The sequence below is a fragment of the Lagenorhynchus albirostris genome, chromosome 10, assembly GCF_949774975.1.
Source record: "Lagenorhynchus albirostris chromosome 10, mLagAlb1.1, whole genome shotgun sequence".
NCBI lineage: Eukaryota > Metazoa > Chordata > Mammalia > Artiodactyla > Delphinidae > Lagenorhynchus > Lagenorhynchus albirostris.
Window position 1 is genome coordinate 52,584,663 of NC_083104.1, and position 20,977 is coordinate 52,605,639.

General features: G+C 45.2%; 1 protein-coding gene across 3 annotated transcripts in view; it reads left to right on the plus strand.

The window, feature by feature from the left end:
* The window catches only part of OSBPL10 (oxysterol binding protein like 10), a 322,389-nt gene that overhangs the window by 110,514 nt on the left and 190,898 nt on the right, over positions 1-20,977 (plus strand). For all 3 annotated transcript variants that reach the window (XM_060162471.1, XM_060162469.1, XM_060162470.1), the window contains exon 2: positions 18,576-18,751. In XM_060162471.1, coding sequence (XP_060018454.1) covers positions 18,706-18,751 — 46 coding nt within the window. In that variant the 5' untranslated portion in view covers positions 18,576-18,705. The remainder of the gene's footprint in view (positions 1-18,575; positions 18,752-20,977) is intronic.

Here is a 20,977-nt window from a genome sequence, read left to right on the forward strand (position 1 = left end):
AAGCCTCCCCTCGTATCTGGAGTAAAATCGGAGGCCCTTACCGCAGTCTGCAAGGCCCTGCGTGATCTGGCTCCTGGCTCTCTCGCAAGTCAGCTCCCATCACTTGCCCGCTCACTCATCTGCTCCTGTTACACTGGCCTTTCTCCTGCTCTTTTCCAGCACGCCCAGCCTGCTCCCACCTCTGAAATTGTACGTATTGCCTGGAACACAGTATTTCCTTCAGCCGGTGCACCTCACCTTCCTTCTGGTCTCGGCTCAAATCCTCCGCGTATAGACAGGCCTTCCCTGACCTGGTGACCTTAGAATGCTCCAAATGGCAGCCTTTTTTCACTTTCTGATACTGTATTGTTTTATTTTTTTCTAAAGCGCTCACGGACACTTAACATATTTGCTTAAAATTTCTGTCCTCCCACTAGAGCTCCATGAGGCAGGAATTATCTGTTTTGTTTACTGCTCTTTCCCCAGCATCTAGAAGAATGCCTGGTAGTGAATGTAAACCTAAGTTTAGGAAACCTTATCATTTAATGAAATAAACCATGGACCAGAAGTTCAAATAGCCGGTCCTTTTACAAAGTAGTTGAGAGATAACAGGAAAGTCACTTAAATTTACCAGCCTTAGGTTTCATTTGCATAAAATGGAGTGAAGAATATCTCTGCATTTTATAAGATGATGAAATAAGGACTCAGATGAGTGTTGGGTGTGTTGGGTGCTGGTTGGGTTCGCGGCCACAGGACCCTTGCACTGCAGATGCTCGGGACCCATTGGCTCCATGTTGCTTTTACTCCTAGTCACAGACCCTTGAGTGTGTCTGGGGTGTGACCTATGACCTAATGGAGACCTTTCAATAAATTATGACGTCAGTAATTCAGAGGCAGGCTGTGTAGTTTCCCTGATTCTCCAGAGGGCTGGGGAAATGTTCAGCTTCCCAGAGCCATCAAAGTTCTCTCGACGTAAAATCTTCTACAGAAGTGGGTTTGGCAGGTACGCTGTCTTCAGTGACCTGAATGACGATTCTTCAAAATCAAGTTTAACTTCAGGGAGTTCTCTGTTAGCTATGGATGACCTAACACCATCATTGTCACCATCAGGTGCAGCCTCTCTTATCCCTAAAAGTCGAATGCAATCTGCTCGTGGTCAGCTGCGTGGAGCCAACCTGGTTCTCTTTTCTTCCTGTTCAGAGAGGAGTGGCCAGTGGGGGAGGGGACTGGGGACTCAGGGTGGTCCCCAGATGGATGAACTAGGTCCTGAATGGTTGGGGATTGATTATTCTGCTGACTGGCTGGTCTTTAATCAGGGATAAGTACACTGGGTAAGATGCAGAGTCAATGACTTGAGATTTCACAAAAGCAAAGTTTCCTATCCTGGTGTGGAGTCTCAGGCGTATTCACAGAGTACTAAAAATGTTCTTGGTGATGGAGAATAGTTTTGGTTTTAGAGAGCTTTCTATTCTGATTGTGATGGTGGTGATAATAGGTAAATGAGGACAATAAATGATAATGAAGGGACACATTTTTGTTTACTGACCTTCACCTTGGTCCATCAGGGAACTTGTATTTGCCTCCTTCATATGTGAGGTTCTGTGCCCAGCCCAGAGGGATTCTTAATCAAGTGACATGGCCCCAAAGGAGTTTCCAGCTTAGGTGGCAGAGATAGTCGTGTAACTGATGATGGTGATGATGATGATAATAATAACAGTAATAATGATAATAGGAAGCCAAGTGATTTCCCACCTTTTCAGCTCCAACAGTCGGCTGCGGGAGGGTTGATGAACGAGAGATGAATTCTGGCTGGGGGTGGTAGGAGCAGGCAGGTCATATATATTTTACGAAAAACAATTTAAGAGATAGTTGGGGGAGGGTATGAGAAACTTGAAGAATCAACTGAAAGGAGATTAGCTTTTTGTGAAGTGGACTGTTTCGTTTGCTCTTGCTCTGCAAGCTGAAGTGGCAAGTAACTGACCAGGCAAACGAAATAGTTGTCATGCTGCCCGTCCTTGATATTTACGTCTTTGAGTGCACTGTTTGCAGTGCCTTCTTGAAATACCACACAGCTTAGTGGGGAGCCCCCAAACTCATGTTGCCTCCACAGGAGAGGAGATTAATAAGGTCGAACAGTGGCCACTGGTGCTCAAAATTCAGGCTAGACCGTCCCTGTCTGTGGAGAACACACATCTCTTCATTCCTCTCTTTCTCCTGTTTCCCACTCTTTGAGGGATGGGAAGAGTCAGAATGGTGAATCAGGTGACAGTTTCCTTGGCAAGAAATGCTGAACTGTCTTGCTAAGAAGGGTTAGATGTTTGTTCTGGAGATGGTGTAGTGGGCATTTCAAATCAGATTTGGAAAATACCGTTGATGGTTGGGATTCAGTTGATATTTACTAATCTTCATCCTCCTAAATCTCATTATTGAGATGAGCAGCCATTAGGCTCTTGGACGCGGTGCTCTTTGTGGAATGCCACTCGCTCTGACATGTTGACAGGTTTGTTGTCGTCATGTGACTTGGGGAGTAGGGAGTCACAACTGGTGTGTATCTAGTACAAGATCACAGACACATGCCCCTGAAAAAATAAGACCAGGATTCCTTTCTGCATATTGTTTCTTTATTGGTAGAATAGAAGTAATATCTATGTCACAGCGCTGTTAGCTCAGCAACTAGAATATAGTAAATTCCATAACCTGCTGTCCCCAACAACAAAAATAATAAAATAAAAGCTCTTTCCTTAATTGTAAAATGAAAAAAAAAAAAAGACCAGGATTTTTTTAAGGGTAATTGCTAAGTATCTCCTCAATATGTTATTTGAGCAATATTTGCATATATATTATTTATATATGTGGAATATATATATTGCTAGCAGTGTGCCAGACATTGTTCTAAGCATTTTACAAATAATAACTTATTTAATTCTCAAAAAAGTCCTTTGAGGTAGATACTTTTCTTACCTGATTTCTTTGTTGTGTGTTCATTTGTTTCGTGGCCACTAGAGACATGTTGGTAGTTGCGTCTAGAAAAATTCTTTCGAGAAAAACCTCAAAACTGGGAATTCTATCCACTCGCTGACACCTCCTCTTCCCCAGAAAATTGGGGAGGTTCCATGTTTCCTTGAGCTCAGTGGCAAAACACCAGCGGCTTCCCCAGGCGCAGACCTTGACAAGGTCAGACCAGGTTGGAAATGATTATGACTCGGGCTCCCTGAGAGAGTCTGTGGCGGCGAGTGGGCATGTGTGGACACTTGGGCCTCTGTGTTCCCGCTCAGGATTCTGTGTCCGCAGAGAGCGTGATGTGTCCACAACTCCCAGGAGGACCCGGCGACCTCAGGGTGGCTTTGTTTTGGCCCTGGTGTTGTGGTCGCGGTGGATCGTGTTGCATGGAGGCCTCAGAGCATATGTTGGAGGAACAGTTGAGACTTTAATCTTGTTTTGGGCAGCATTTTTGGTACGTTGGACCCTTTCAGGTTAGTTTAATGACGTGCCAGGTAGAGCTAGCCAGCATGCGGATTTCCCTTTGGGAATGTGTGTATTTTTCCAGGGCCCTTGGTGGCAACCTGCGCTGAGCTGATCTGATCTGCCCATCTGTCATCTCGGCTTATTCTTGCATTAGTGCCCGGGACTTGTTGCCAGGCCTGCCCTGTCCTTCCTTCCCAGCCCTGAGATCCATAGGCGGGGGAGCTACGATGCTCCTGCTGAGTGTTCGGTTTCCTGGAGGACCAGGGAGAGAGTGAGCAAGCCAGCTGCCCACGGCGGCCACAAGAGGCAAGACGCTGATCTCTCTGGGTGAAGCCCATCAGCCCTGGTGAGAATTCTTTGGACGGTCCTGTTTGGATTTTCCCCTTTCATCTCCTCTCCTCCCCGTCTCTTTGGTGTTAGCTGCCTGCAGAATCCATAGAGGAGAAATTGCCACTGGGCAGCCGAGTTCACTGGTTTGAGCAGACCTCCCACCTCTGACTTGCAGTCTGAATAGTCGACATTTCCTGACCAGGGCGTTCTCCCACCGCACAGCTCTGCTTAGAAGATGATTGAAGGCTGAGGCGCCTTGTCCTGAGGGGGGAGATTTAGTGTGCTCACAGCTTTCTGAGACAGGCAGGATGGTGCAGGGGTTAGGGGCAGATTGCCTGGGCTCACGTTGTCTCTACTGCCTATGGGCTGTGTGACTCTGGTAAAAGAGAGCCCCTCTCTGTTTCTTCATGGTTAGAAAGGGGTAGTAATGATACCTACCTCAGAGGGTTAGGCCAATCTGAGCAAGTACTGTCTTTTCCACCTTCCCTCCTCTCCTCCATAGAAGGACCATAAAATAAAGGCAGGGATTTTTTTGTTGTTGCTAACCTTTAGATCCTTCTTGTTTATTTTTTATTTACTTATTTTTTAATTGAAGTAGAGTTGATCTACCATATTGTGTTAGTTGCAGGTGTACAGCACAGTGATTCAGTTATACATACATATATATATATATACATATATATATATTCTTTTTCATATTCTTTTCCCTTATAGGCTGTTATAAAGTATTGAGTCTAGTTCCTTGTGCTATATAGTATAGGTCCTTGTTGTTTATCTATTTTACATCTAGTAGTGTGTGTGTGTTAATCCCAAACTCCTAATTTATCTCTCCCCCCTTTCCCCTTTGGTAACCGTAAGTTTGTTTTCTATGTCTGTGGGTCTATTTCTGTTTTGTACATAGATTCATTTGCATCTTTTATTTTTAGATTCCACCTATAAGCAATATCATATGATATTTGTCTTTGTCTGTCTGACTTACTTCATTTAGTATGATCATCTCTAGGTCCATCCATGTTGCTGCAAATGGCATTATTTCATTCTTTTCTTATGGCTGAGTAATATTCCATTGTACATGCATGCTTTTTTGCATAAGCTTTGCAGGGTTGGTTTGGAGGTTCCACAGATTTCAGAGACCCATGCTCCTTCTTACTTTCTGCTTCATCATCCCTAGGGTGTGGCTGTGTCCTCAAAGTCCAAAAGGAGTGTTGGAATTCCAGCCATCACATCTACCTTCCAAAAAAGCAGGTAGAGGAAGGGAAGGGATCTAATTCATCACTGTTCTTCATGAGCTCAAACTTACTCAGATGACCACATCTAGCTGAAAGGAAGGCAGGGAAATGTATTCTGGCATCATGTATTGGCCCAGATGAAAATTGGAGTTCTCTTGATTTGAGAGAGGCAATGGATATTTGGTAGGTGGGGTAAGTAGTCCGCTGTCCCCACTATACTTGGTTTCAGACCACAAGTTAATCCTAGCTAGAGCTGAGGTTGCAGCCCCTGGTTTCAACCCAGAGATCCATCTTTCCACTGTTTCTAGTAAAAATGGAACATGAGTATTGGGAAACAGCTGGTGGACTCAGTACATGTTTGGAAGAAAAGAGAAGTTCTTTTCTCTTGGGCTTGCACACCAACAGGAACTGATTTGCTTCACAATAAACTTAGGGTCATGGAAATCCATGAATCTTTTTTTTTTTTTTTTTTTTTTTTGTGATACGTGGGCCTCTCACTGCTGTGGCCTTTCCCGTTGTGGAGCACAGGCTCTGGACGCGCAGGCTCAGCGGCCATGGCTCACGGGCCTAACCGCTCCGTGGCACGTGGGATCTTCCCGGACGGGGGCATGAACCCGTGTCCCCTGCATCGGCAGGCGGACTCTCAACCACTGCGCCACCAGGGAAGCCCCATGAATCTTTAAATATGCAAATAGATCATGTATGGTCACAAAGAAGACATGTTTCAGTTCCTATCTTACTGACATTTTGTTAGCATTTGACACAGATGATTACTCCTGCCTTCGTGAACGTTCTCTTTCTAGGGTTCTGGTTTTCCTCCTACCTCTCTGTCTTGTTCTGTCCGCCTCTTTTCCTGCTTAATGTTGTAGTTCCTCACGTCTTGATCCTGGGCCCCCTCATCCCTGCCCCCCTTCTCCTCCCTGTATTCTCTTTCTGTGCAATCTCACCCATGGCTTTGGCTTCCATGGCTACTTATTTTTAGATGATTTCATCTTTATATTTCCAGCTCAGACCTTCTCTGGGTTCCAAATCCATTCATCCAATTGCTAGTCAACACCTTTTGGAAGTTTTAAAGGCGTGTGAAGTGCGACAGTCCCCAAACGGAATTCCCAGTTCATTATCAGGTCTTGACAATTGTACCCCTGCAGTGATTCTGTCACCTCCACCCTGGTCTAGGCTATTGCCAGGATTGTTGAAGTTTTTTAAAAACACCTTTATTAAGGTATAATTTACACACCATAAAATAGACCCATTGTAAGTATACAGTTCAGTAATTTTTAGTTAATTTATATAGTTGTGCAACTATCACCACAATCCAGTTTGAGAACATTCCTATCAGCAAAAATAATTTCCTCTAGCCAGTGTGTAGTTAATACTGTTCCCATCCTCAGCCCCAGACAGCCACTCATCTGCATTTTGTCTCTATAAATTTACGTTTTCTGGACGCTTCATATAAATGAAATCATATAATATATAATCTTTTTGCATCTGGTTTCTTTCATGTAGCATCATATTTCTGAGGTTCACCCATGTAGCATGTATCAGTACTGTGTTCTTTTTATTGCTAAATAGTATTCCATTGTATGGATGTAACACAGTTTGTTTAACCATTCACCAGTTCATGGACATTTTGTCTTGAGAAATGAGGCTCAGCACAGCTATAGTCACACGTTTATTTTTGTAAATATTTTATTGTCTGTTGGCACCATTTTTCCAAGCCCCCATCAGATCAGGGACCTTGTTGCCCCCCCCAATATATTTTTAGCATTTAGCATATAGTGCCTAGCAAGGTTGGTACTCAGTTAAAAATTTTTTTTTTAAAAAAACGAGGGAATTCTTGGAAATAAAACTTAGTTTTGGAACCAAAGCTAAATTCTTTAAAAATAGCTGGGCTTATGTAGATTCTCTTTTGTTTAACCATAGAATGAGTAAATGTATCCACAATGCTTTACCCATATCACAGAACATGGTACAGCTGACCACACTGAGAACCTTGCCAAATAATATTGCCATGGCACCTCCAAAAAAGAGCAAACACTGGCTTGTGTTTTAAGTTCTGTCTTGTTGGCTTTGTAGTCAATTAACTAAACTGCTCTTGCTGATACAATGCAATATGAGCATTGGATCCGACTCACTGTCTGCATTCAGAAATGTGATGTGGACTTTTGGAAGTTCTGGTTTTATAACCAGACAGACCTGGAGGCACAGCGATGGTGGAATGGTTCCAAAGAGAATGAGCCAGCTTTGTGCTTTTGCCGGCGTGGGCATCGAGGCTCAGGGTGGATGAGTACCCTGGCCAAGTTCACAAAAGTGAGAATTCAGTGGCTCTCAAAGTGTGGTCCTACCTGCAGCATCAGCATCAAATGGGAACTTGCTGGAGTTCTCTGGCTCCACCCAGACCTCCTGAATCTGGGGGAGGGGCACAGGAACTTGTGTCTTAACAAGGTTCCAGGTGATTCTGATGCAGCAGATGTTTGAAAACCACAGGTCTAGTCAGGCCTTTTGCTGCCAGATCACACCTCTTTCCTATATGCCGTGTAACCATAGGGAAAAATAAAGGACGCTCTGATCCAGGGACAGTGGGGCTTAGGGCCTGACTCAGTTGGATATTTGGGGCAGAATAGCTGAGCCTAGGGGCCTGCTTCTGCTCCTCACTGCTTCCCTGGTCTCCACAGGCCAGCTTCCCATCTCTCTTCATTTTGATGGGTACCAGGCCTGGGCTTCCCACTCGTCTTTGTCCCGGGGCTTTAGCCAGTATCAGAATCCTTTTCACTGTGACTTGATGTATATGTTGAAGCTCTTAGTGATAGGCAGAGACTTGATTCAAGACTCGGTCCATCTCAAGGATTCCCAGGTAAGTTCCATGTGTTGTTGATGGCAAGAATGAAAATGAATTGTGAGCGTTAAGATGGGTCTCAATATTTTACAGTTTAGTTAAAGTAGTAGTTGAAGTTCTTACCTAATGTCCTTGGAAACCTAAGAGTTAATAGGAGTTCAGAAGGTGACGGGGCAATATTCTGAGAGCCTGCACTAACTTGTGTTAGAAAGCTCTCAGTTCTTGCTCCTGGTATTAAATCACCTGGTCTTTAAAAGCAGATGGAGTGTCATGATAGATCAAATCCAAGCGCAGTACATCAGATCTTGTGTTAAGAGTTCACTGTGAGTTATGCTGGTCCTTTGTCAGGTGAGGCGGTTCCCAAGGCAGCAGCCACTCGGGCTGGTGGCCCTTAATCTTCAGGTGCTTCACTTGGGCTGGTCCTGGGGCTGCTCTGCGCAGGTGGGCGCCTGCGTGATGCTAGTTGATGATCCGATTATACAGGAACTCCAGGCCTGGTGACTTCGTAACTTTTCTTTAAATCTTTCCAAAAATACTTCCAATGTAACAGAGCCAAGATACCTACTGCCTGAGCTGTGGTGATTTAGGAGCAGGGCTTTGGCTCTTTCAGACCAAGACAAAATGAGGTCAGCTCACGCTTAAATAATATGTTCTGCTTGGTTGCATGGGCCCATAGTGCTGAGATGTTTGTTGAATGAATGCCTAGGGGTGAAAGCTTGAACGACCAGAAAAAAAACAGTGTGTGAGTAACACTCTAAGGTTTTATCCTGACTCGATTTTGTACTGGTTTTTCTACTTGGATGATCTAGGCAAACTTTGAAATTCAGTTTCCTGATTTCCTGATCTCAGCCACAAAGAATCTGATTCTTTTTTTTTTTTTTTTTTTTTGCTGTACGCGGGCCTCTCACTGTTGCGGCCTCTCCCGTTGCGGAGCACAGGCTCCGGACGCGCAGGCCCAGCGGCCATGGCTCACGGGCACAGCCACTCCGCGGCATGTGGGATCTTCCCGGACCGGGGCACGAACCCGTGTCCCCTGCATCGGCAGGCGGACTCTCAACCACTGCGCCACCAGGGAAGCCTCTGATTTTTTAAGTATGGGCTGGGAGTCAGGAATCCACATTTTTAATAAGCTTCCAGGCTGATTCAGAAGCAGGAGGAAGTAACCCAAACTGTAAAAAAACCATTCTTTTTAGAAGGCAAGACACTTCAGTATTCTTTTTTAAAACTCTGCTTTATTGGTTGTCTTTTAATTTTATTTATGGATTATTTTTAGCTGGAGATTTTTTTTTTTTGCGGTACGCAAGCCCCTCACTGTTGTGGCCTCTCCCGTTACGGAGCACAGGCTCCGGACGCGTAGGCTCAGCGGCCATGGCTCACGGGCACAGCCGCTCTGCGGCATGTGGGACCCTCCTGGACCGGGGCACGAACCCGTGTCCCCTGCATAGACAGGCAGACTCTCAACCACTGCGCCACTAGGGAAGCCCTAGCTGGAGATTTTTTTAAATTTAGGAATATGTGTCAATACTTTTCTTTATGGTTTTGCAATCTCTTGTTATGGAGCCCTCCCCACCCTAACTGTTTAAAAATATCCACCCATATTTTCTCCTAATACTAATATATAATATGACATAATTATATGTGAATATATTATTAAAACTAATACTATTAGTTTATTATTTTTAAGTATTTAACATGTCAGATGTTATTTTGCTATGAGGTGCAAACATTGTGCCCTATAAAATTTCTACTTTTAGATGTTTGATGTTTTTTTAGACAACATTTTGGAAAATGTTCCATGCACATCTAAAAAGAAGTTATATTTTTCATTGGAGTATGTAATTATTTGTAACATTTGAAATAAAACTTGGGAATATATTGTTTTGAATCTATATATCCCCGTTTGTTTTCTGCATATCTGTCCAACTCTGGGTGAAAGGAGAATTCTAAAAATCTCCCAATCTGATTGTGTTTAATTTTTTTTTTCTTATCTGTCTGTCCGTTTTGATCCTATGTTTTTGCATCTTTGTAGTGAAAACGGTATTTTAATAAACACAAGGTATCTTAGTTTTGAGCCGTGGCCTGTAAGGCTAGATTCCCTGGTTAACGTCTACCCCATAACTTCCTCTCCGTAAGATCTTGAGCGTGTTTTTTTACCTTTCTGCGCTTCAAATTTTCATCTGTAGAAAGAGGTTATGGTCACATCTACTTCCTAGGACTGCTGGGAGGTGTAAATGAGATAATATGGCAGCACAAATGCGTGACACATAGAAAGTGCTCTGTAAACATTAGCAATCATTTTTATCAGTGGTTCAGTTTATATATTTTTAAGACATCTGAAGACCAGCATAATGGTTCTGCTATAGACAGGCCATAGTACATGACATTTTTCTGATACATTTGAGGTGGAACTTGTATTGCATGCCTGGATATTTTTAATAATGTCTGAGTTATGTGACAGAGTATATTTATCCCTGAGTTGGTGATGTGCCTTAGGGCCCTCTGACAGTTTAGTACTTTCTGGAGTGTGTTGGAGTCTCTCACTTAGTGCTTTTGGTGGGGGGTGGTGGCAGTTGTGGAAGTCTCTGATGACAGGTTGAATAGTAGGGATTTGAGAGATGTAAGAAGGCCTCTCTGCTTTTCTCTCACCATCGCCCCAGTTTCATGTGTTGAGAGGATTCCAGACTTTAACACTTGGCTGGGATCGAGGTTGCCTGCAGGTGCTGTGCCTTGGAACCTTGTTGTGAGGTTTTGATGCTTGGATCCATCGTCTATCCTCTCCAGGAAGTTTGGTTATCCTGAGAGAAATTCTGGAAGATTTATCCTTCTTTCTCAAGCCAGAAACTCTAAGGGTTTTGAGTGTGAACCCTTCTGAGGTAAGGAGACCACAGTGGCCAACGTGTCATAGGCCCACCTGGAGAGGCAGAGACACCCTCTCTTATGTGAGACAGGCAGCTCCACGGAAGTAACTCTGGGGTAAACTTTGATACATTCATCTCTGAAGATGAGAGGTGTTTAATCAATGATCAGCAGCTGATAGTCCTTTTGAAGACTTAAGGTAAACTTAGGTAAATACACCCACAATTTGAAATCCTCCTTACCTTCACGAGTATGCTTTGCTGTGCTGATTTTCCTTGAGTTTTTATTTTCTATAAGCAATAGGTTGGAAGTTGTAGAAACGTGGTGATACTAGATCTCAGAAATGGTGCTATTTCGGGTGGTTGTGGGCAAGAGGGAATTGGAAGGCAGGTGAAACCTGGAATATGGGTGTGTAGTGCCTGCACCGGGCAAGGCGTCCCTGGGACTGTGGGGAGAGCAGGACGCTCCAGGCCGGCAGGACCAAGCCGCTGCCATTTTGGTGTGTTGCTGGCGTGTGGACTGGGATTCTGGAACAGTTAGGCAGTCAGTCACCCAACCCAGAGAAGGGTCTTTAGCTGAAGAACAAAGGTCACTGTTGTCATGGCCAGGACAAGGCACAGGTGGCCTCCAGCAGGACCTTCTCAGAAGACGGAGGGCCTGGCATATGCAGATTTCTTCAGAAATTATGAATCCGTGAAAGAGTTTGAGGCAGTGAAGAAGGTTGGCATCTTTCAGAGTGCAAAGTATTTTGGAATGTAAAGAATTTCTTTGGGTTCAGTTCCATGGAAGTTTGTCACTGAGCTGTGTTCTTGAACTATGAAGTGTGAATATTTGGGCTAAAGAATAGCTTCTCTCTCTCTCTTTTTTTTTTAACATCTTTATTGGAGTATAATTGCTTTACAATGGTGTGTTAGTTTCTGCTTTATAACAAAGTGAGTCAGTTATACATATACATATGTTCCCATATCTCTTCCCTCTTGCATGTCCCTCCCACCCTCCCTATCCCACCCCTCTAGGTGGTCACAAAGCACCAAGCTGATCTCCCTGTGCTATGCAGCTGCTTCCCACTAGCTATCGGTTTTACATTCGGTAGTGTATATATGTCCATGCCAGTCTCTCACTTCGTCCCAGCTTACCCTTCCTCCTCCCTGTGTCCTCAAGTCCATTCTCTAGTAGGTTGACGTCTTTATTCCTGTCCTGCCCCTAGGTTCTTCATAACCATTTTTTTTTTAGATTCCATATATATGTGTTAGCATATGGTATTTGTCTTTCTCTTTCTGACTTACTTCAGTCTCTAGGTGCATCCACCTCACTACAAATAACTCAATTTCATTTCTTTTTATGGCTGATATTCCATTGTATACATGTGCCACATCTTTTTTATCCATTCATCTGTCGATGGACACTTAGGTTACTTCCATGACCTGGCTATTGTAAATAGAGCTGCAATGAACGTTGTGGTACATGACTCTTTTTGAATGATGGTTTTCTCAGGGTATATATCCAGTAGTGGGATTGCTGGGTCGTATGGTAGTTCTATGTTTAGTTTTTTAAGGAACCTCCATACTGTTGTCTATAGTGGCTGTATCAATTTACATTCCCACCAAGAATAGCTTCTCTTGATAAATAGTTAATAAATACTGTGGGGGCGAGGGGGGAAAAGAAGAAAGAAAATAGAGGGCCTGGGAAGGTGAGGCAGATCCCAACAGGAAAAATGCCTGTGCGAGCTGGGGGCTTGGTCCGCTTTCGCGCGTGGAGGGTGGTGGACGGGGCCTCGTGCCTGGTGTGGAGCGAGCGGCAGAGCCCCATGGAGAACGGGAGGGGTCCTGACTCCCTCCTGGAAGTACTACCGTGGGTGTAAAAGGTGTCTGCTCAGGCATCACGGGCCTGGCCATCACCTCCCTTCTCAAGCCCTTTCCTCTTGCTTTAATTTTCACTTTTCAGTTTAGATGAAATGATTTAGCTTTTTGTCAGCAGCAAGCCTGTCTGGCAAAGTTCCTGTTCGAAAGATTTTTTTTTCACTGCATTTTTTTCCTCTTTGTAACCCTCTTGTAGTTTGCTTGTACCTTCTGCTTCTTGGCATTAATGAACTGGTTCCCCCATGTCCCTCCCCACCATCCCCCCAATCCTTTCCCTTTATTTTTCTGCTCCTAACTGGATGCTAACGGCCATTGGTGTGCCTCCACCTTCTCAAAGTAAATATGTCTGGTTTTCAACTTCTAGATCCTGAAGTTGAACCTTCATGAAACTGTGTCAGGCAGGTGGGGGTGGGAATTAAAAGGCTACAGGTGTTGACAGATGACCCTCAGCGAGGCAAGGCTTGGAGAGCAGTGATGGGTAGGGGCAGCTACTTTGTGTGTAGGCCCGCTCAAGTGAGCGTGAATGTGTATGCGCGTGTGAGTGTGTGTGCATGCAGGTGTGTCTACGTCTGTGCACGTGCTCACATGTTGTTTTTGAAGCAGTGGCCTGTCCTCAGCCCTCCTGAGGCAGGCCTGCCACTCGCCGCGGGTCCCAGCTTTGGGACGGGGTGAGGCTGCCACCCCGAAACTGGCCTGATCGGGACTGGTGGCTCTTTTCATGGGTTGGTTTGATGTCTCCCCCCTTTCTCTCTTTTCTCTCTCAGCACCCTCTTTGGTCTGTTAACATAGTCCCTAAAATATGTTCCCTCCGTATACAGTTAAGTTCACCTGCACATTGGTTAAGTTGCAAACTAAAGCTCGAGATGCTAATTAGAAAAGAACCCACTAGGAATTAGGTTCGTCTTATTCATTTCTCCAGAGGGAAAAACCTTAAAGAATGTTTCAGGATTTTATCCGGCGTTTGCACCTCATTTAATGAAGCCTCATCCAGGAACACGGTTAACTTTTCCATTTAGAATGAAAGCTGTGAGTTTCAGATACAGCAGCGAGCTTCAAACAGCAGTGCCTGACCAGAGCCCTGACCCTGCGGGGATCCCAATGCAATTTCTTTCCTCTCAGGGGATGTGACCCCCAGGCAATGCCCTTCTTAGTGCCGCGTGGACAGCTCCTACCTGCATGGGACACAATCTAAATCAACTTTCAAAGACCATCCTGAAAGAACACTTGATGTTTAGTCTGTTGTAATTTTTAATCAGATATTCTCCTTTCACTCCCTTCCAAATACGATGGAATTTTTAACTGTCTTTAGAAAAGGAGTAAATTATTGATGACCTTGCTTAGTGCACATGATTCAAACCTGTGCATTTGCATTAAAACTATTTTAGGAAGCAGTGGAAATGTGTTTTTTTTTCTGCCTGAGGCAGGGGGTTAGAATTAAGTTGTCATTTTGAAATAGGTAATGTGAAAAATCATTAATGTGTTCCGTATTCTGCATAATGTGACCTCAACTGGTTATTCTGTCATCCTTATTGAAAAAAACCCCCAGTATTCAATTCATTTCTTGGTACCAGCTTCTTAACAATGTCCTTTGCAAATATATGGTTGGTCTGAGCAGGATGCGTTTGTGAAGCTGCTTCTGGGAGCGGGGAAGGCTGATGGGGGCCTGGTTGATGAGTGGGCAGAGCAGAAAGGGGAGAGAGGTGTTCAGCCCTTTCTCCGTTCCAGCCAACGACACAGGGTGGATGGGGGGTGGGCAGGGGAGTTGAGGGCCACTTGCTCTTGCCTTTTCCTTGAAGCCTGTTCAGGTTATGCGATGCAGTACCTTTCCTACTTCCTGCTGTGTAAAGGAGGCATGTTTATGGATGGGGGACACTGCTGCTCTGCCAGAGCGGTTTGGGGGGTGCAGGGGCGGCTGGAGACACAGAATGCTGTAGTCGGAGCCGAGGTTCCTTCCCTACGCTTGTACGGATTCTTGCTCTTCATCCTGTGATTTGCCAGGAGCCGTGTCTGCACAGCTGCAGTCACCATGACTGTGCTGACATTAAATATAGGTCACGTGGAAAACATTTGCTCTTTTTTTAATAGATCTTTATTGGAGTATAATTGCTTCACAATATTGTGTTAGTTTCTGTTGCACAACAAAGTGAATCAGCCATATGCATACACATGTCCCCATATCCCCTCCCTCTTGAGGCTCTCTCCCACCCTCCCTATCCCACCCCTCTAGGTCATCGCAAAGCACCGAACTGATCTCCCTGTGCTATGCTGCTGCTTCCCACCAGACAACTATTTTACATTCGGTAGTGTGTATATGTCGTTGCTACTCTCACTTCGCCCCAGCTTTGCCCTCCCACCCCATGTCCTCAAGTCCGTTTTCTATGTCTACCTCTTTATTTCTGCCCTGCAACTAGGTTCATCAGTACCACTTTCTTTTTTTTTTTTTAGATTCCATATATATGTGTTAGCATACGGTATTTGTTTTTCTCCTTCTGACTTACTTCACTGTGTATGACAGACTCTAAGTCCATCCACCTCACTACATATAACTCAATTTCGTGAGAACATTTACTCTTAAAAAGAAGCGCAGGGTCAGCATTTGAACAATGTGACCGCTGGCGGCTCAGAAATCACCCCAGGTATTCTCTCGTTGACGGAATTTGGTCTTCACATCACAGAAGGGAGGAGAGGAGCACATTTCAAGTAGAAGGATGTGAAAATAGACATTTAAAAAATATTTTTTGTGAATTTGTCAGGCTGGCTTCTTTAACTGATCTTAGTGGCCTAATAAGCAGAAGCTTCTTTCTCATCCATGTAGAAATGAGGTGACTCTCTTCCAGGTGGTAATTCGGGGATCCAGGCTGCTTCCCTCTTGTGTCTTTGCCACACCTGTTGTGGATCCCGAGTTGCCCTGCAGGGTGTCTCCATTCCAATCTGTATGTGTGTGTGTGCGCGCACATGTGTGCGCACATGTGCATGCGTCTGTCTGTCTGTATGTTATAGGTCTGGCTTGCATTTCTTCTGCTCACATTCTGTTGGCTACAGCTCAAATGGCCACACGTCCTTACGAGGAAAGCTGGGTAATGTATTCTGCTTGTGTCTCCTGGAAATGGAGGGTAAGGATTGGGTGATGAGCTATTAGTTTAGGCCAGTGCTTCTCAAATTTGAGCTGCATCAGAATCACCTGGAAGCTTCCTGGCCGCCCCACACCCCCACCCGTTTCTGATTCAGCAGGTCTTGGGTGGGGCCAAGAATTTACATTTCAGAAAAGCTTCCAGGTGATGTTGATACTGCTGCGCGAGGAACCGCACTTTGAATAGTCCTGGTCCAGGAGCACACTTTTGTGTCTTGATTTATCCATGCTAATCGTGGATACCAGAAGTATATCCTTATTATTGTGACTCGAGAGATAGGGAAGGAGAGGGGTAAAAAAGGTAAATAGCCTTGGCCAGGACATTTGGAATGTTACAAATAATTAATGTTTCTTAGAGGAATTGGAGTTTTGGAGGGTTGAGACCTGGGTCGTCAGGTGCGCCTGCTCTGTGGGATGGGGATGAGGTGGGACCTCTGTGACCAGGCAAAGGTGCTTTCAGCCCGGCTAGCTCTGTTGGAGCAGGAAGCTTTGGAGAATAAAGTACCTAAGTGGATACAGGAGAGGTGACACGGAGCAAGCGACAAGCGGGGGGACTTGCGTGAGACTCGAAGGAGAGTTTGTGAGTGCTGGACTGAACCAGGTGTGGATTTGGACACAGACAAGTGGGACTTAGATTTTGAGTTTCTTTGAGTCTTAGTGCCTGTAAAATGGGGAATAATGATGGCTGTCTGTCGGTTACTATGAGAATCAATTAAGTCAGAATTTTGTAAACTTTCTTGGTTCGTGGTGCTTAGAGGTTAAAAAATATCCTACAGTTTCATTTATTATGAAAGCAGTCAGCTTTTTTTTTTTTTTTGCGGTATGCGGGCCTCTCACTGTTGTGGCCTCTCCCGTTGCGGAGCACAGGCTCTGGACGCACAGGCTCAGCGGCCATGGCTCACGGGCCCAGCCGCTCCGCAGCATGTGGGATCCTCCCGGACCGGGGCACGAACCCGTGTCCCCTGCATCGGCAGGCGGACTCTCAACCAGTGCGCCACCAGGGAAGCCCCAGCTTTTTAAAAATTATTATTAAAGCAGCCAGCTCCAAACAACTTCATGTACATTGATGTCCTAACAACTCAGTGGCCTTTTGAAAAAATAATCAACATAAATGTTTATGTTTCTACGTTATGAATATGTGTCTCCATTAAATAACTGCAAGTGCTTGTTGATGGACTGTGTGTGTCTGCGGATTCTGCACAGCTTCTCTCTCAAACCTTGGGATTTTGTTGGCATCGTTGCCCTCTTCCTATTCCCTGTCGATGTTTCCTTGTTAACCCAGCAACTGCTGAAAACCCAGCTTTGCAAAGATGCTATGTCTTTGAAAGGAATGCAGTGCAACTAGTATCGAAACTGTGAAAACTGCCTGAGTTGTTCGTATGCTTTATATCTGACCGATGTTGAGCATCACTATATCCCTCAAAAGTGTGACATATTTCCCAGTGCCTCTGCAAGTTCACAGTGGTGACCCAGCTGCTTTGGTGCACGGATTGAAAAGAGTGGAATTTGGTAGTTTTTTCCCTTTCATTCATTCACTGAATAAATACTAACTGAGTATCAGCGAGGTGTCGGGCACTGTCCACCTCCGAACAGCGTAGAGTCTGGGGGGAACCAGACATTGAATCGCATAATTCTGCAAATGTAGACACCCGATGAGCCAGGGCCATGAGGGGTGAGTTCAAAGTGAGAGCTTGTGGGAGGAAGATTTAACCTGGTCAGGAGACGCTTTCTCAGGTTGGTGGCACCTGAGTTGTTCCTGAAGTTACCGTGCAGTAAATAGGGCAGGGAACCACGTTCTAGCCACAGGGGTGGCAAGTATATCTCAAGCTGATGAAGAACTTGCTTCCTCCCACCCCCCAATTGCGCCGTGGTTGATTTGAGACTGGTATTGTGGCTTGTGTGCGCCATGTGTGTCAGACAATGTCTGGACTCTTTCTTTAATGAGACAAACCTACTGACGTGCAGCTGGATGGTGATGCGAAGCCCAATTGTGGGAAGAGTTTCGATGTTGTGGATTGGTAACGATCTGTATCACTTCGAGTAACTGCTCCAGGTGGGGGAAACGGCATGAGCAAAGTGGTGGAAGGCAGCTGGGTGAGCCAGCGTGAGTGGAGCAGAAAGTGGGAGGCTGGGAGAGTCAGCAGGGGCTGTGGTGAGCCTCTGGGTCGCAGCGGGCATGTGGGTCTCACATGAAGACAACTCGTCCTGGTGGAGAAGGGGACGTTGTCTTGATTGCTTCCTGGTGATAGATGGTGACTATCAACAGGCCAGGTACTCGGCTACCAAGATTTGTTTGAGTGATTCAGGCAACTCGCAGTTTCCCTGTTTTCACCCTGAATGTAGACTCCAGTGGCATTACAGCCTCCCAGAGCGGAGGGAATCTTGTCCCTTTGTGTGAAAAGTGATCCACGGAAGGGCCCGCTGGAGGATGCCCAGGGGGCTGTGTGAGCACCTCCAGTTGGCTGGATTGACCAGCTCTGGAGCTCAGGCCCCATACAGTGCCCAGGCTGTTGGCTGGAGTCTGGCCCAGTTTGCTGCTTCTGGGCTGTGAATTCAGCTGTTCCTGTGAGGTCACGTGGAGCCTGTTACCAGAGTCTGTGTCCCAATGCTTCTCTCTTCTTTACCATTCTGAGGCTTACGTATGAATGGGCATTGCACCGAATCGAGAATGGGCCTGGCCCTTGCCCTTGCCCCAGGGGCCATGACAGGTTCTGCTTTGACTTAAGAATTGGGTGCTCTCTCCCTACACAGGGATGACTTGTGTGGGTGCCTGGCAGGGACGTTTAGCTTCCAGCATCCTGGATTGGGAGCCTTGATGTCAATTTAAGGATTATGTTCTTTTTCTTCTTTGCTTGGAGGGAAAACTGATGCACTGTGGTTTCTCCACACAGGTACTTTGTGCTGGATTTTGAGGCTGGTATCCTGCAGTATTTTGTGAATGAGCAAAGCAAACACCAGAAGCCCCGAGGGGCCCTGTCTCTGTCTGGCGCCATCGTGTCCCTGAGTGACGAAGCGCCTCATATGCTGGTCGTGTACTCTGCCAATGGGGAGATGTACAAACTGAGAGGTACGTTCTTCTCCCGGGAACTTTTCAGACGGGCCTCCTGGGTTCACAGTTACTATGGTGATGGCTATCTTGTTTTTTGATTTTTTTAAAAAATCACCTTTAACAATTTGCCGGTTTTGCGGACTCTGGTGACAGATGCTGCTTCTCCTACCCCTGGGGTGGGGAGAGGAGCTGACATTAGGAAGTGTTTGTCCTAATTAACTGAGCAATTAAGGACAAACAAAAGGTGAGTGATCGCAAACCTGGCTGAGCCTCAGGACTTGGGCAGATTTTTCATATTAGCTCAGTATATATTTTCCTGGACCGTATACTGTCAGTCTTTCCTCCAGTGCCCGTGGGGCTGTGATCTGAGCACAGGTCAAGCCTTTTAAGGGTCATGGTGTCCTCCGCTCAAAGTTCCTCTAGAACCAGCTCTTAGTAGAGGCCCCTTCACCTGTACTTTATTTAACCCATTGTGGCCCTAGAGCCTGGTGAAAAGCCAACTGGTGTTATGTCCTGTTGTCCACTTTCTCCCCTTCTCTTTGCTTCTTGAAAGCTGAGGTCTGCTAAGCATTCTCCTCAGGTCTCGGGGGAGCCCAGCATTTGGCCGGAACTGTAGGTCTTGTCGCCCCCGAGGCATATCCACCTCGCAGGTTTTCTGATGGGCCAGAGTTGTCTGCAGCGGTGTGATTTGATCGCTAGATCATTCTTCCAGCATTCTGTCATGGGCACATTGCTGGAAAAATTGTCAGTCTTCTTCTAACAACATAACAAAACCAAACCCCAAATGCACATGTTTGCACGCTTGTGCATGTACACACACACAGAGTCAGTTTGCTGACCTTCCTCCAAGCTTTGCTACCCAGAGGCGGGCTAAGCTGAGGTTCCTTTATTTTTATTTTTTGGCCACGCTGTGCAGCTTGTGGGATCTTAGTTCCCCAATCTGGCTCTGGCTTTGGAAGTGCAGAGTCCTAACCACTGGACCACCAGGGAATTTCCTGAGGTTCTTTTATTATCAATATACAAGTCATATCTCGGGATCTATAAAACAATCCACAAACCTATGATATAAAATTGTCTATAGTTGAAGAAAGTTTTTTGTTTTTTGGGAACTGTGAGAAGATTCATGTTCTCTTTGGAGATTCATACAGTGTGTGTCCCAGATTTATATGGTCCTTGGTTTCTCTTTGCTCTTTATTGCTTAATAAAGTGTCAGAGCAGAAACAATAGCAGGTGAAAAACTTAATGCCCCACCGCCGCCTGTGGTTTCGTTTTCTTTTCTATTGAATTTTATTTTTTTATACAGCAGGTTCTTATTTGTTATCCATTTTATACATATTAGTGTATACATGTCAATCCCAATCTCCCAATTCGTCACACCACCCCACCCCCACCCCCCCTCGCTTTCCCCCACTGGTGTCCATACGTTTGTTCTCTACATCTGTGTCTCTCTTTCTGCCCTGCAAACCGGTTCATCTGTACCATTTTTCTAGGTTGCACATATATGCGTTAATATACGATATTTGTTTTTCTCTTTCTGACTTACTTCACTCTATATGACAGTCTCTACAAATGACCCAGTTTCATTCCTTTTTGTGGCTGAGTAGTATTCCATTGTATATATCTACCACATCTTCTTTATCCATTCGTTAGCCTGTGGGCGTTCAGGTTGCTTCCATGACGTGGATATTGTAAATAGTGCTGCACTGAACATTGGGGTGCATGTGTCTTTTTGAATTATGGTTTTCTCAGGGTATATACCCAGTAGTGGGATTGCTGGGTCATATGGTAATTCTGTTTTTAGTTTTGTAAGGAACCTCCATACTGTGCTCCATAGTGGCTGTATCAATTTACATTCCCACCAACAGTGCAAGAGGGTTCCCTTTTCTCCACACCCTCTCCAGCATTTGTTGTTGGTAGATGCCCATTGTAACTGGTGTGAGGTGATACCTCATTGTAGTTTTGATTTGCGTTTCTCTAATAATTAGTGATGTTGAGCAGCTTTTCATGTGCTTCTTGGCCATCCTGTATGTCTTCTTTGGAGAAACGTCTATTTAGGTCTTCTGCCCATTTTTTGATTGAGTTTTTTTTTTTAATATTGAGCTGCATGAGCTGTTTATATATTTTGGAGATTAATCCGTTGTCCGTTGATTCATTTGCAAATACTTTCTCCCATTCTGAGGGTTGTCTTTTCGTCTTTTTTGTAGTTTGCTTTGCTGTGCAAAAGCTTTTAAGTTTCATTAGGTC